This window comes from Micromys minutus, assembly GCF_963924665.1.
Source record: "Micromys minutus genome assembly, chromosome: 7".
NCBI classification, from domain to species: Eukaryota; Metazoa; Chordata; class Mammalia; order Rodentia; family Muridae; genus Micromys; species Micromys minutus.
This window is the reverse complement of record NC_137976.1, coordinates 68,883,767-68,896,298: the sequence shown is the minus strand read 5'-3', so window position 1 is coordinate 68,896,298 and position 12,532 is coordinate 68,883,767. Positions and strand designations below refer to the sequence as shown.

At 44.5% G+C, this 12,532-nt stretch overlaps 1 protein-coding gene across 1 annotated transcript in view; it reads left to right on the top strand.

Moving 5' to 3' along the window:
- ST6GAL1 (ST6 beta-galactoside alpha-2,6-sialyltransferase 1) overlaps nucleotides 1-12,532 on the top strand; it is a 128,735-nt gene that overhangs the window by 92,281 nt on the left and 23,922 nt on the right. Inside the window, exon 5 of the mRNA XM_080919090.1 lies at nucleotides 7,035-7,132. Coding sequence (XP_080775216.1) covers nucleotides 7,035-7,132 — 98 coding nt within the window. The remainder of the gene's footprint in view (nucleotides 1-7,034; nucleotides 7,133-12,532) is intronic.

Sequence of the window (12,532 nt, the reverse complement as noted above, 5' to 3'; positions counted from 1 at the left end):
GATCAATTGGGGATTTCAGGGCCCTAGAACAAGAAACTCGGCGTCGTTTAACAGACTGGCAGAGTTGTCCTAGTACAGTGTTTTCAGATGTCTTTCGAGGAGTGAAAAATGCCCCCAAGGATGTCTAAAGAGATGGGACCAAGCCTTACGTGTTTTTTTCTTTTAATATAATTTTAGGAATTGAGTCTTTGAGAATGTCCCACATGTATATAGTGTATTTTAACAGTATTCAATAATCCTCATTCCTAGATTTTTTCCACCACATCCCTTTTCCAACCTCACGTCTTTTTATACAGTGTTCTACTCTGTCAGATTAATGCTTTCTGTTTACACACGGCAGCATGCACATGGATGTGTGTGCACAGCATTCCACTTGCACATGGATGTGTGCACAGCATTCCACTGTAAATGATCAACTTACCAGGTCCCACAGTCCTAAAGAAAACTAACTGATTCACCCAGAAACCATCAGCTGTGAATGGCTCCTCACCTATCCACCCCCCACTCACACTGAGTTGAGGTTATTCAGATTACATAGGTCTTAGGTAAGCAACCACAGCTGCTGTGCCTTCACGGGTACAGTGATTGTCGCCCGAGAGGCCCTGTTTGGTCTCAGATCTCCATGGCCTCTAGTTCCTACAACCTTTCTGTCCCCTCTTCCTTGGTAACACTTGAAGGTTTTTACTTTATCTTTTTTTATTAGAATAGCTTCCCTCCCTCTCTTCCTACCTCCCTTCCTTTTTTCTCTTCTGTTTTGTTTTCTTTTTTCTAGACAGGGTTTCTCTGTGCAGCCCTGGCTGTCCTGGAACTTGCTTTATGCACCAGGCTAGCCTCAAACTCAGAGATCCACCGACTTCTGCCTTCCAAATGCTGAGACATAAGTCATGTGCCACCACTGCCCGGGGAGAATATTTGTCTATCTGTTTGGAACACTGGTATTCTGTGGAGTATTTCATTTAAGGAAGAGAGGGGTGGGAGGGGGGAGTGTTAGTTGTAGTGGTGCCAAAAACAAACCACTGTGGAATTTGAAAATAGTTGAGGCATAGAACTTGACTTATCTTCAGGGTCTAAGCTTCTGTTTGCTTCTAATCCTATGGAAAATGGGCAGCCATGTGTCGCAGCGCTCAGCCTTGGGCACTGGCCGTCACCTTTACCTTGCATTCAGAAAGGGTCTCTTCGTTGTTTGCCGTTGCTGGTCTATAAGCTCCTGGGGACTCTCCGGTCCCCTGGAAGAGGGCTGGAATTACAGATGCAAGAAACTGTGTGTGGCTTCAGGTGGGTTCTGAGAGGTCAGCTTCATGTCCCGGAGCTTGCACTTTTGCCCCTGTGCTGCCTCCCTAGTCTTAGTTCTGATATATGTGAATTCCTTTTGAAAGGAAAAAGGGATATCCATCCGGTTGTGAGGAAATCTAATCTCATCCGGGGCACCAATGTTCTTAAAAGATGACGTCCCGGGTTTTGGAACCAAAGTTAGGAAAACGATGAAGAGAGTGGGGGCATATGGCCCATGGAGGTGCGGCGAGGCCTGGGGGCAAGGGAGATGCCTCTGGGCGGCCCATGTTGGGAATCCCTTCTCCCTGAGGGACCAGCCACACGACGGTATAGTACAGAATAGAGTTTATTCAGGTCATGGGGGAGTTAAGAGGGTAGTAGAGGCAGAGAGAGAGAAGAGAGGAATAGAGGAGTAGAGGCTGGCTATGAGCATGTGGAGAGAGAGGGGGGAAGGAAAGGGGAAGAGGAGGGTAAGGGGGGAGCAAGAGCAACAGAACAAGAGAGTAAGAAAGAAAGGAGGGGGCAAGCAGTCCCTTTTATAGTCAGGTCATTGGGATGGAGCATTCCTGGCTATTGCCAGGTAACTGAGGGGTGGGGTTTACAGAATCCCAACACCTTTAAGTCTCACCTGGTTGATTCTCAGATATTCTCTTAAACAATATTAATTCAGCAGTATTTGGTGTGTTTGTGTGTGTGTGTGTGTGTGTGTGTGTGTGTGTGTGCGCACGTCCATGTTTGAGCATGTATGTTTGTGTGTGTGTGTGTGAGTGCTTTCATGTATGTGTATGTGAGGTGTATTTGTATGTGCATGTGTATCTGTGCTGGGTATGGGTACAGAGGTCAAAAGACAACTCTGTTGAGTTGGTTCTCTCCTGCTACCTTTATGTAGTCCGTGTAGATCACACTCAGGTTACCAGACTTGGTCAGTAAGAACTTTTACCCAGTGGGCCTTCAAAGGCACTCTAGCTCAATTCTTAACCTGGGGCAGCTTTAGAGTAACTCCAGGTGTTTCCTGAAGTTACCCAGACAGGTTAGGTGTCTGCAGGTCTCTGTGTGAGATTTTCTAACAGTGTGCCTGGTCCTCAGAGTGCTCCGTAACTGTATGAAGCCGCATGTCAAAGGACACCCGTTTGCTAGTCTTAAACCCTAGCAGCTAAGAAAGAGCCAGAGTCTATTCATGTTGGCAGACTTGCAACTGAGAGCTGACTAATTTGTGCAAAACCACTTCCTTTTGTTATTTCAAGAACTTTGGCTGTAGAGAAAGCCTTGCTGTCAGACTGGGGTCCTGGGGAGGGACCCCACTGGTGAGGTCACACACGCCTTTTAATTTCCTTCTGGACTGCCAGGGAGTGTGGCTGAAACCAGGCATAAGCTTTCAAAGCAGGAATGCAGACCCAAGCTGAGTTCTCTAGAACAGAAGGAGTTGAGGTCACATATTCTTGGGCCCCCCCCCCCCCCCCCCCGTGTCAGTGGTTTCGTAATGAGGCTCATAGCATGGCCAGTCCCACCCCAGCTTTGCTTTTTAGCCTTTTGGTTTCTTGGGACTTAAAAATTTTTTTTTCCTTTCCAAAAACTCAATTTGATTGATTTCTGTCATATGTCGTAGCATTAATTGTCTTTCTTTGTTTCTTCTCTGCATCGGCAGCAGTGGTGTTTAGGATGCTCGGTGTTAGATGACCTCTAGCGCTTTCTATCCGGTTATTGTCTGGCTAAAACTGCACAGCATTAAGGCAGAGCTGCGTCTCTCTGAAAACTGGAGCTGCAGCTTTATTTTTATGTGTTTTATATTTAATTTTTTAAAGCATGAGTTAATTCATGAAGTGGGTTGCAAAACCCACTTGTGCAGAATCTGACATCATCCGTAATACAGACTAGACTGTGATGGCTCCACAACCATCCGGGCCTTTAAAATTAATAGTATGCTTATGTGTGTAACTATAGGTAAGTCGAGGGTTTTATTCAAGCTATATGTATATTTTTAATAGACTATCACCAATAAGAATGATACATTGTACATTGAGTGCTTGGAATAGCTGCTTTCTTCTTTTTAAGTTTTATTTTTGTATATGGGAGTTTTGCCTGCATGTATGCCTATGTTCTAAGAGCATGCATAGTGCCCATGAAGGGTAGAAGGGGGAATCCGATCCCTGGAACTGGGGTTACATACATAGTTGTGAACTGCCTTGTGGTTGCTGAGAATTGAATCTGGGGCTTCTGGAGGAGTGGCCAGTGTTCTGAACTGGTGAGTCATCTCTCCAGCCCCTCGGTTACAAAACTAATATTTTTGTTCATCCTTTGAGAATTTCTTACATGCACACAGTCAGTTTTGAGCATATTTACACACACACACAACTTGCCCCAGATCCACCTCTGGCTCCTCCTAACCTCTTGTGCTCTTTTTCTTTTAACAACTCCTGGAATCTAGTGTGTGCTGCTCACATACTTGTGGGTGTGGGGCCATCACAGAGGCTTGGTTTACCCACTAGGGGCTACACCCTTAAAGAAAACGAACTCATTCTCCCCTAGGAGCCATAAACCCTCCACAGCTCCTCAGCTATGTGCCCCTTTGTCCTGTGCAGCACCTGCTGCCCTGGGCCCCTCCAGGTCCCCAGGTGCTAACTGTGGAGGCCCGAGAATTGCACAACCGCCTACAGGCAGAGAAGGGGTTGAAGGTGGCCCCGTGACTCAGACCATACACAGATGTTCTCAGGATAGTAACCTCTGAGCAAATTTAACTGTATCAGTTCCTTCTTCCCTGGAGGAAATGAAGAGATGCATGGAGAGGATGTGGGGCCCAGTGGCTGAGAAAGGGGAGGAGTTAAGTCGGATATTACCAGGAGTCAGGTGACAGACTACATAAGGGCTCTGGATTTTGACTTTTTTTTCTTTTAAACCAACGCTCAGGTCTCCACAGTCCAATGCTGATCCGTGACAACCTAAGGGCATCTTTTTCCTTCTTTTCATTTCTCCTTCCATTGTACAGTGGTTCTAAACCTGTAGGTTCTGACCCCTTTGGGTTGACATCATAAAACATAGATATTCACATTACCATTCATAACAGCAGTAAAATTACAGTTAGGAAGTAGCAAGGAAAATAATTTTATGGTTCGGGCCCACCACAGCATGAGGAACTGTAGTAAAAGGTCTCATCTTTAGGAAGGTTGAGAAACTGCTGCCCTGCCCAGTTCGCTGCCTAATTTGTACTGTGTCCTTTCCTTCTATGCTCTCTGGTTAGGAGGAACTCCCCTGGCTGTGCCTGGATGTCTTTTGGGTACTGGCTCTGAACTGTCATACTATCAAAATGGAAGTTCTTGAATGTCTCTCCTGATTCTAATCATAGTTTTCAGTTATGCATGAATTCCTATTTCTGCCTTTTTTCTCCACACTGTCTTCATGGGAGGGACCTTGTCTCTTTTGCCTCACATCATTGTCTCTAGTGCCTAGGATAACACAATCTTCAATCAGTAACTTTCTGCATGAAGAAATGATCTTTTTTTTTTAATGTATAACTTCAAGGACTTAAAATAAAAACTTACTATAATGGGCAGCCTCCATTTTTGCCTCCAAGCCCCTCTCCCCACTTCCCCCTTCCCTCTGGTACTTAGGAGTTGAAGTTTTGGACTATGTGAGTGGGTATGCCCTGCCTTCTGGCTTGTCTGTCACAGGCTCACGGGAGCGCTGGCTTGCTTCTGAAAAGGAAGAGGGAACACTAGACTCCATTTCTCTTAGCGCCCCCCACAGGATGACCTCTGGCTGTGGTTTTGTGGATCAGAAGTCTCAGTTCCTGTTAGGCAGAATTTTCCAACTTTGGTTTTGCACCCATCTTTATCTTCAGTTCTGTGAGATCGAGGGTGAAGCAGACAGGAGTGGAATATGTTGATTCTCTCTGTCTCTCTCTCCTCTGTCTCTGTCTCTCTCTCTCCGTCTCTGTCTAGATGGTAGCAGAAACTGTGTTCCTCTCCTTCACAGCTGGTGACAATGACCTTTCTCAGCTCAGTTTCTGCCCCTACTGCTGGAGTATGTCTGGGGGCAGCGGGGTAGGAAGAGCTCCATGGAGCCCTGGGTGCTGTTCTAATTCCCTCAAACTCAGCCGTGTACCCAGCACTTTGATGGCTCCTGGGATCACGTTGCCTATGTGCAGTTTCTGACATGCCTGTGTTTTGCCTGTGGTTTTTCACTTTTGAATCCCTGCCTAATTCTGAGAAACCTGTTGCAGTTCTACGTTGTGTAAGCGTGGACCTGATGCCCTTTCTGTGGAATGCTTCGTGGAAGCTGATAAGATTTGGAATGGCCCCTCTTTTCTATTGTTTCTAAACCATTCCAAAGGCAGACTGTCCAGAAATTCTGCATTCCAGTTTCTGTGAATATGGTCTCCGGATACCTACAGATTATAGTAATATTTACAAATTGAAACGAAGAAGAAAAATTTCATGGCTTAATTCTGCAGGCACCACCCTTCCCGGGTCATTTTGTACGGAGCTAGATGCCTTCCGTTCCTCCCATCTTATCTGTGTGGCTATTGAACAGCCCTAAACAAAACTTGTGAATGGTAGTGATCTCTAATCTGATGCAGATTTTGCTAGTGAACTCCAAGTTTGTTTGAGCAAATGGGGTTGGGGTGAACTCTCACAGATTCTCAGAAGTTTGGGGTTGGGGTAGCGCCATCCTGTCTTCCCTCCATCATAGTGGTCAATGTTAGGGCTTAGAAACTTGTGCAAATCTTGCTAATTATGCTTGAAAAAAAATGTAGGGACAAGGAAGTAGTTATACGTTTTTGAGATGTTAGGTCTGACCTTGACTGGAGGTGTCTTAGTTTCCATTACTGAAGAGACATCAAGAATGACCAAGGCAACTCTTACAAGGACAACATTTAATTGGGACTGGCTTATAGGTTCAGAGGTTCAGTCCATTATCATCAAGATGGGGGGGGGGGAGCATGGCAGCATCCAAACAGACATGCTGTAGGAGGAGCTGAGAGCTCTACATCTTGTTCTGAAGGCAAACAGGAGAACATTGGCTTCCAGGCAGCTAGGACAAGGGTCTTAAAGCCCATGCCCACAGTGACACACTCCCTCCAACAAGGCCACACCTTGTCCAGCAAGGCCACATCTCCTAATAGTGCAACTCCCTGGGCCAAACATATACAACCATTGTAGCAGTTAATAAAGTATATTATTTCTAACAAAGTACTTACTTTAAAAACAACAATGATAATAAAAATCCCTCACAGTTTGGGAATTTAAGTGGTACTATGACTTGTCCCATTTCTGCCACACCAGATTTGTGACCTCCTATGAATCTTGGGTTCCTAAATGGAATAGATACTTCAGGCGTGTCTTCAGTGACATAGTGAATCACTTCTATGTACAGTTCAGAGTGTAGCAATCCCATTGGACATATTATACAGAATGGACATAACCAATGATCTATTGTTGATGCCTAGTGAATGTGGGGTTTGTTCCTTCGATAGCTGAGGAAGGATTCTGCTATAAATAGCCTGTTGGCTCTGTTCATTTTTCTGTTGTGTCTTCACACACTGGTGCTAGCGAATGGGCTTCACAATTAAAGGACACCACGTCTCTTGTAGTGGCCAGCAGACCCATGGTCATTTTTGTGAGCTTCACTGGGTACCACACTCATGTTATAATAGCCCCTGTGCATCATGTATTTTGGTCTCCCCTCTACCTTCCTTGTTCCTCTCTGCCTCTCCTCCTGCATATTGCCAGCACTCACCCCCATGTTCCATTTCCTGTGGTTCACAGATAATCATGATGCAGTCCTGAGGTTTAATGGGGCACCTACAGACAACTTCCAACAGGATGTGGGCACGAAAACCACCATTCGCCTAATGAACTCTCAGGTAAGGATTCTTTTCTGCAGATAGCACATGAGAGAAAGACGACTCCAGTGTGGGCCTCAATGCTGAGTGTGTCCAATCAAAGCTGCCAGGTTGATTACGTTTCTTGATCTCCTGAGTCCCAAGTACATCCCTGAAGAAGGGATAATGATTCCATGGCCAACCTTGTGATGTAACCATAAAATCCTCTCCACATGAATAGTGTGCACCATGGATCTGCCTAGGGTCTGGAGAAACAGGGCTCTGGTTTCTCTCGTAACTCTGAAATTGTACCTGTAATTTTAGACAAGAGACCAGCAGATCACAGGACATTCAGGGGAGAAAGAGAGGTGCTGTGATAAGCAAGCAAAGGTGTTACAGAGCTTGAGGTGGGCCCTAAACACTGTCCAGGTATAGGGCCCAATGCCAGCCCCACAGGAATCTATGGACAATGTACTAGAAGGGGCGCGTTACTTCATGAACTTCCTAATCCTTCCCTAAATTATTCCTGAGTAGTAGACATGTTGCTTTCCCAACATTAATAGAAACATTAGGTGTGTTCTTACCAAAAAGTTCTGTTAATAAATTAGTGGAAAAAACTGGGTTCCTGCACATAGCCCAAACTGCATGGTAGCCAGGCACACTGGTGTGCATGTATAGTCCCAGCCACCTGGAAGACTGAAACACGATTAACACTCCATTTCAAAATAGATAAATAGATAGAAAGACAGACAGACACATGATAGATAGATAGATAGATAGATAGATAGATAGATAGATAGATAGATAGATATAAATATGGATAGATGGATGGATAGATAGATAGATAGATAGATAGATAGATAGATAGATAGATAGATAGATAGATAGATAGATAGACAGACAGACAGACAGACAGACAGACTGACTGACTGACTGACTGACAGACAGTTAAGTTAGTTCTGTACTAAGACTGCCAATTTAGTAACCCCACTATTAACAGTGATGTTTGCTCTCCCCTCAGCAGACTTGGGAGCCTTAGACGTTCCTCTGTGGATGTATAACATCTCTACTATTACAGTCTGCCTCTTAAGGCTGTAGGGCTTGGAATCCATCAGAAAAACCCACCAGAACTGTGCTAGTGTAGAGGCTTCTTCCTTTCCTGCAGCAGGGCTCCGTGTCTTTACTTCTTTCTCTTCCCTTTCTGACTCCCTGGAATTTCCCGCTGGAACTGCCCACTCTTCCTGTACAGTGTTCTTTGTATCTGAGGCCCAGGGGCTCATAAGAGGTAGGGTCAAGGAACAGAACCGCTGTGCATGCAAACTTTTTCTTGTCCCATCCTCTCCCAGTCTTTGTTTGGAAACAGTATCCTGCATTATTGTCCTAGCCCTGAACTCTGTTCTCTTCTTCTCTCTCAAGTTCTGAGAGTCGACAGAGTCACCCTGGCAGCTTTCACCTTTCTGTTATCATTTGAATTGAAAGACAGAAGTTGCTCCATCCTGGCAGCATCTCCAGTGTCCTCATGCTGCCAGTGTCTCTGCTACTCTGCCTCAGGGAGTTGTCTTCCCTAGGATCTCTCATGAGGACCTGGGGCTTGCAGATCAAGCTAGTTTGACTTGAAAACCCCAGGGGTACTGAGGTGGCAGGGGCATGCCGCTATGCCCAGTCTTTCATGTAGGGGCTGGGAACGGAAGTCGTGTTCTTGTGCTTTATTCAGCGAGCATTTCATCAACCGAATCATCTTCCTAGATGTGCATTTTGGAGTTTTTAATATCACTTTCTTTATCAATAAAATGGATAAATGTTAAAGAAATGGTTTGGTTCACAAGATTCTCTGATGCAAGTGGTCTTGAGCTTGACATCAAAGGGGGGGCTGGGCTTGGGAAAATATTGATGGGGAGGCCTGCCTAAAGGAGGGATCAGCAGGCCAGAGATACACAGCCAGTGAGGGAGTCTTCCTGACTTGGGCTGGGCTGAAGGTTGAAGGAGGCAGGATTCATGTTGCCCGGTGGAGGGGGGTAAGGCTATATCCCTCAAGATGCTCAGATGAACACGTCTAGACAATCTGGTATTTAGCTATGATCTTTATTCCACCCTCCAAACTGTCTTCATATTTCCCCCTGAGTTTCTTCTCATGCCTCAGACATAGGAACCCTGAGTTAGAGAGTATAAAGTCCTACCATTTCAGCTGGGCTTTATGTCAAATTTAGGTAACTGTAGAGATGTCAGGGAGGCATTTCCCCAAATACGGAAGGAATCTAAGCAGGTCTTGATGGGAGAGGAGGAGCTGGGACCTATCTGCATATGTGTGGCCAGGAAACTAGAGTGTGCTGGGAGGGGGGAGGGGGACAGAGAGACAGAGACAGAGGTAGAATTTCAGCAAAGCTTACATCTTGTAGTCTAGGCAGGAGAAGAGATAATCTTGGTCGATAAGGAATGTACCGGCCTGTAAATGGAGGAAGGTAATTTAGCAGTTAAACCATCTTTACTAAGAATACTTTAACAAGATCGTATAATTACAGCTCAGTAGCCCACAGCAGTGTCAGGGTTGATGGGATGCCAATGAATTTCTAAGCCACAGTGGCTACAGTGGCAGTGACCTACCTGCAGCTCCTGCTTTCTTTGCCAGCCCTAGCCAGAGCAAACATGGGTTCTTTTATTCACATCTTAATTTCGATCATTGACTTTCAGGTCACACATTTCACATCACACCAAAAAAAAAAAAATCTATCTGCCTGTCTATCTATCTATCTATCTATCTATCTATCTATCTATCACCTATTTATCTACTATCTATCATCTATTTATCATCTGACTATCATCTATCTGTCTGTCTTCCTGCCTATCTTTCATCTATCTATCCATCTGCCTGCCTATCTATTTATTTATCTATCCATCTAATATCTGTCTATTTGTCTCTCTATCTATCTATCTATCTATCTATCTATCTATCTATCTATCTATCTATCTGTCTATTTGTCTACCTACCTACCTCTCTATTCTTCCCCAATCATTATCTATCATCTGTCTGTCTGTACCTGTCATCTCAGAAAGCTGGTTAGATGGTAGTTCTGGTAGACTGTATCAAAAGCAGGACTGAGCCAAGCTGAAGCCTCTGGAACAATGGTGAGTCCTGCCAATTGCTTCCTTAATAAACATACTAGGTGGTCAGCTCACAGGTTGCTGGGGGTTGCTGCCACTGTAGATTTAAGCATTTACCTTGCTATGGTCCAGTGTATCCAGTAAGTTTTCAGGTCTGGTTTATCTGATATGCCTTTAAATTGCCCATATACCCCTTCATTCTTAATTCACCCTGATAGACTGACAGGGTGGCACCCTTCCTACTCCCAGGAATAGATCATTCATCAGTCAGTGCTATGTGAGTGGCACAGGACATGTCCGCACTGGTACACAGTCATTCTCCTTCCTTAAGGCAGTGTCAAAAAATTACTCGAGACAGACTAACTTGGAACATTTTTATCCTTTTCATGTTCTAGATGAGATGAGGCTACTTACATTTAAAATCCAGTAAAGGTGGAAGGAAAGCTTCTGGGGCGGTGCCTAGGAGGAAGCCCCCAAGCTTGGTTGAATGGTAAACGGGTTAATTTAGGTCAATCTGTGTTGTTAGCATTTAGAAGGCCTCACTTCCCATTCTTAACCTAGGGACTGGCGGCTGTGTACTCAGTCCTAGGTTAGATAGAGATCAGGTTTTGCTAATTACTGTTTGTTATCACAGGGATAAAAGCTCTGAGTAGGTGGCTGTGGTCATTACACTTCCTCTTCATTGTCAAAAGCAACTTCCCCTCTGGCTAAGGTGACTGGAAAGATTTTCAAGGCCAAATCTCCCCCCTTTACTCGTTTAGGAGACAGATATTAAAGGACAGATGGGATATTTTACTTCATTTTATTATTATTGCAAATACATGAGAAATCCAGTTTACAAGGAGAAAACGCTGGGGCTGGAAAGAAGACTCACTGGTTAGGAGTGTGCATTATTTCAGCAGAGGACCCAAGGTGGGTCCCCAACATCTATGTCAGATGGCTCACAACTGTCTGTAACTCCATCTTAGGAGAACCTGAGCTCTGGGGACACAGCCACTCATGGACACACAGCTCTGGATGCAACCTAAAATGATAATACATCTTAAAAACAAGCAAATATTTACTTTGGCTCACAGTTGATCTGGAGCCCATGCGGAGACAGCACATCATTGCTCACTCTGTGTCTGGGACTAGAGAAAGAGGAAGTCCAAGTGCCCTCTTCAAAGACTTGTTCCTAACAAACAAAGGCATCTCACTGGGCTATCCCACCCTTAAATGTTAGTCATAGGCAGGGAGGAGACTGGCAATGGAATGTTCATCAGAGGCATCTTGTTAAGTGACCCAGCTGAAGAGAAAGGGTCCTGGACTGCTTCACATCAGCTTTCAGCAAGCCCAGGGCTTGAAGTCATTTGGAGCAGTTTGTCCACAGTTTGATTCTTAGGTGGTATCTGTCATCAAAATGGAAATCTGCTGAATCAGATATAGACTAGGGATAGACGATAAAGTTAAGAAACTTAAAGGAAAAAAAAAATCTTACATTTGTAGCTTTCAGGACCCTGGTCCTGGTGGTTAGGGGAGGAGAGGAGTCGCAAGATGGGGGAGGGGAAGGTATCCCCATCCTCAGGCAACTAGGCGGTAGTTATCTAGAGTCTGACCTGTGAGAGGCAGATCAAGTCTAAAATCCACATTGTTATAAAAGCAGCTAGCACATGTCTGCAAACAGCTGGACTAGATGCATGCCTATGAGTCACAGCAAAGGCTGGGTACGGGTTAAAACGAATGGACATTTGTTTCTCTGTCCAGAGGGCTGGACATATAGGTTAGACAGATATTTTTAGCCCAATAAGAAGCACCTTTAAGTCTATACTTAGAAGACAATCAAAAGACATTTCCGATCTTGAACTTGTGACTGGGAGTAGTAATCAGTACTTTATTGGTTCATCAGAATTCCATTGATTGATGTTAAAACTCCGAACTTCTGAAATCTGAAAACAATATTCTGAAAACAATAGCATAGAAGGAAAAAGATATCTGAAATATTTCCTATTTTCTCATTTTCCATCTATCTTACATAATTTCCTTAGGCCTTCAGAACTTACATATGTTTTTACATCCACAGAAGTTGCTTTCTTAGACCCTTGTAACTTACATAGACTTCAAATTCTTTTTTTTCCATCTAAATTATTTGACAGAGACATAAGACGTTTTACTGGGAGCAGTCGTTGCAAAGCAAGGCCCAATTTTTACACATTAAATGAAATTAACAAGGTGGCTGTCTCTTGGTGAAGGGGTTGCTTGCCAACTGCTGCCAAGCTAACAAAACTACAGTTAGATGTTGCTGTAAGGAAAAGATGACGGGGCACCAATGAAAGGAAAAGTCACAGGGCACCAATGTTGTGAAAG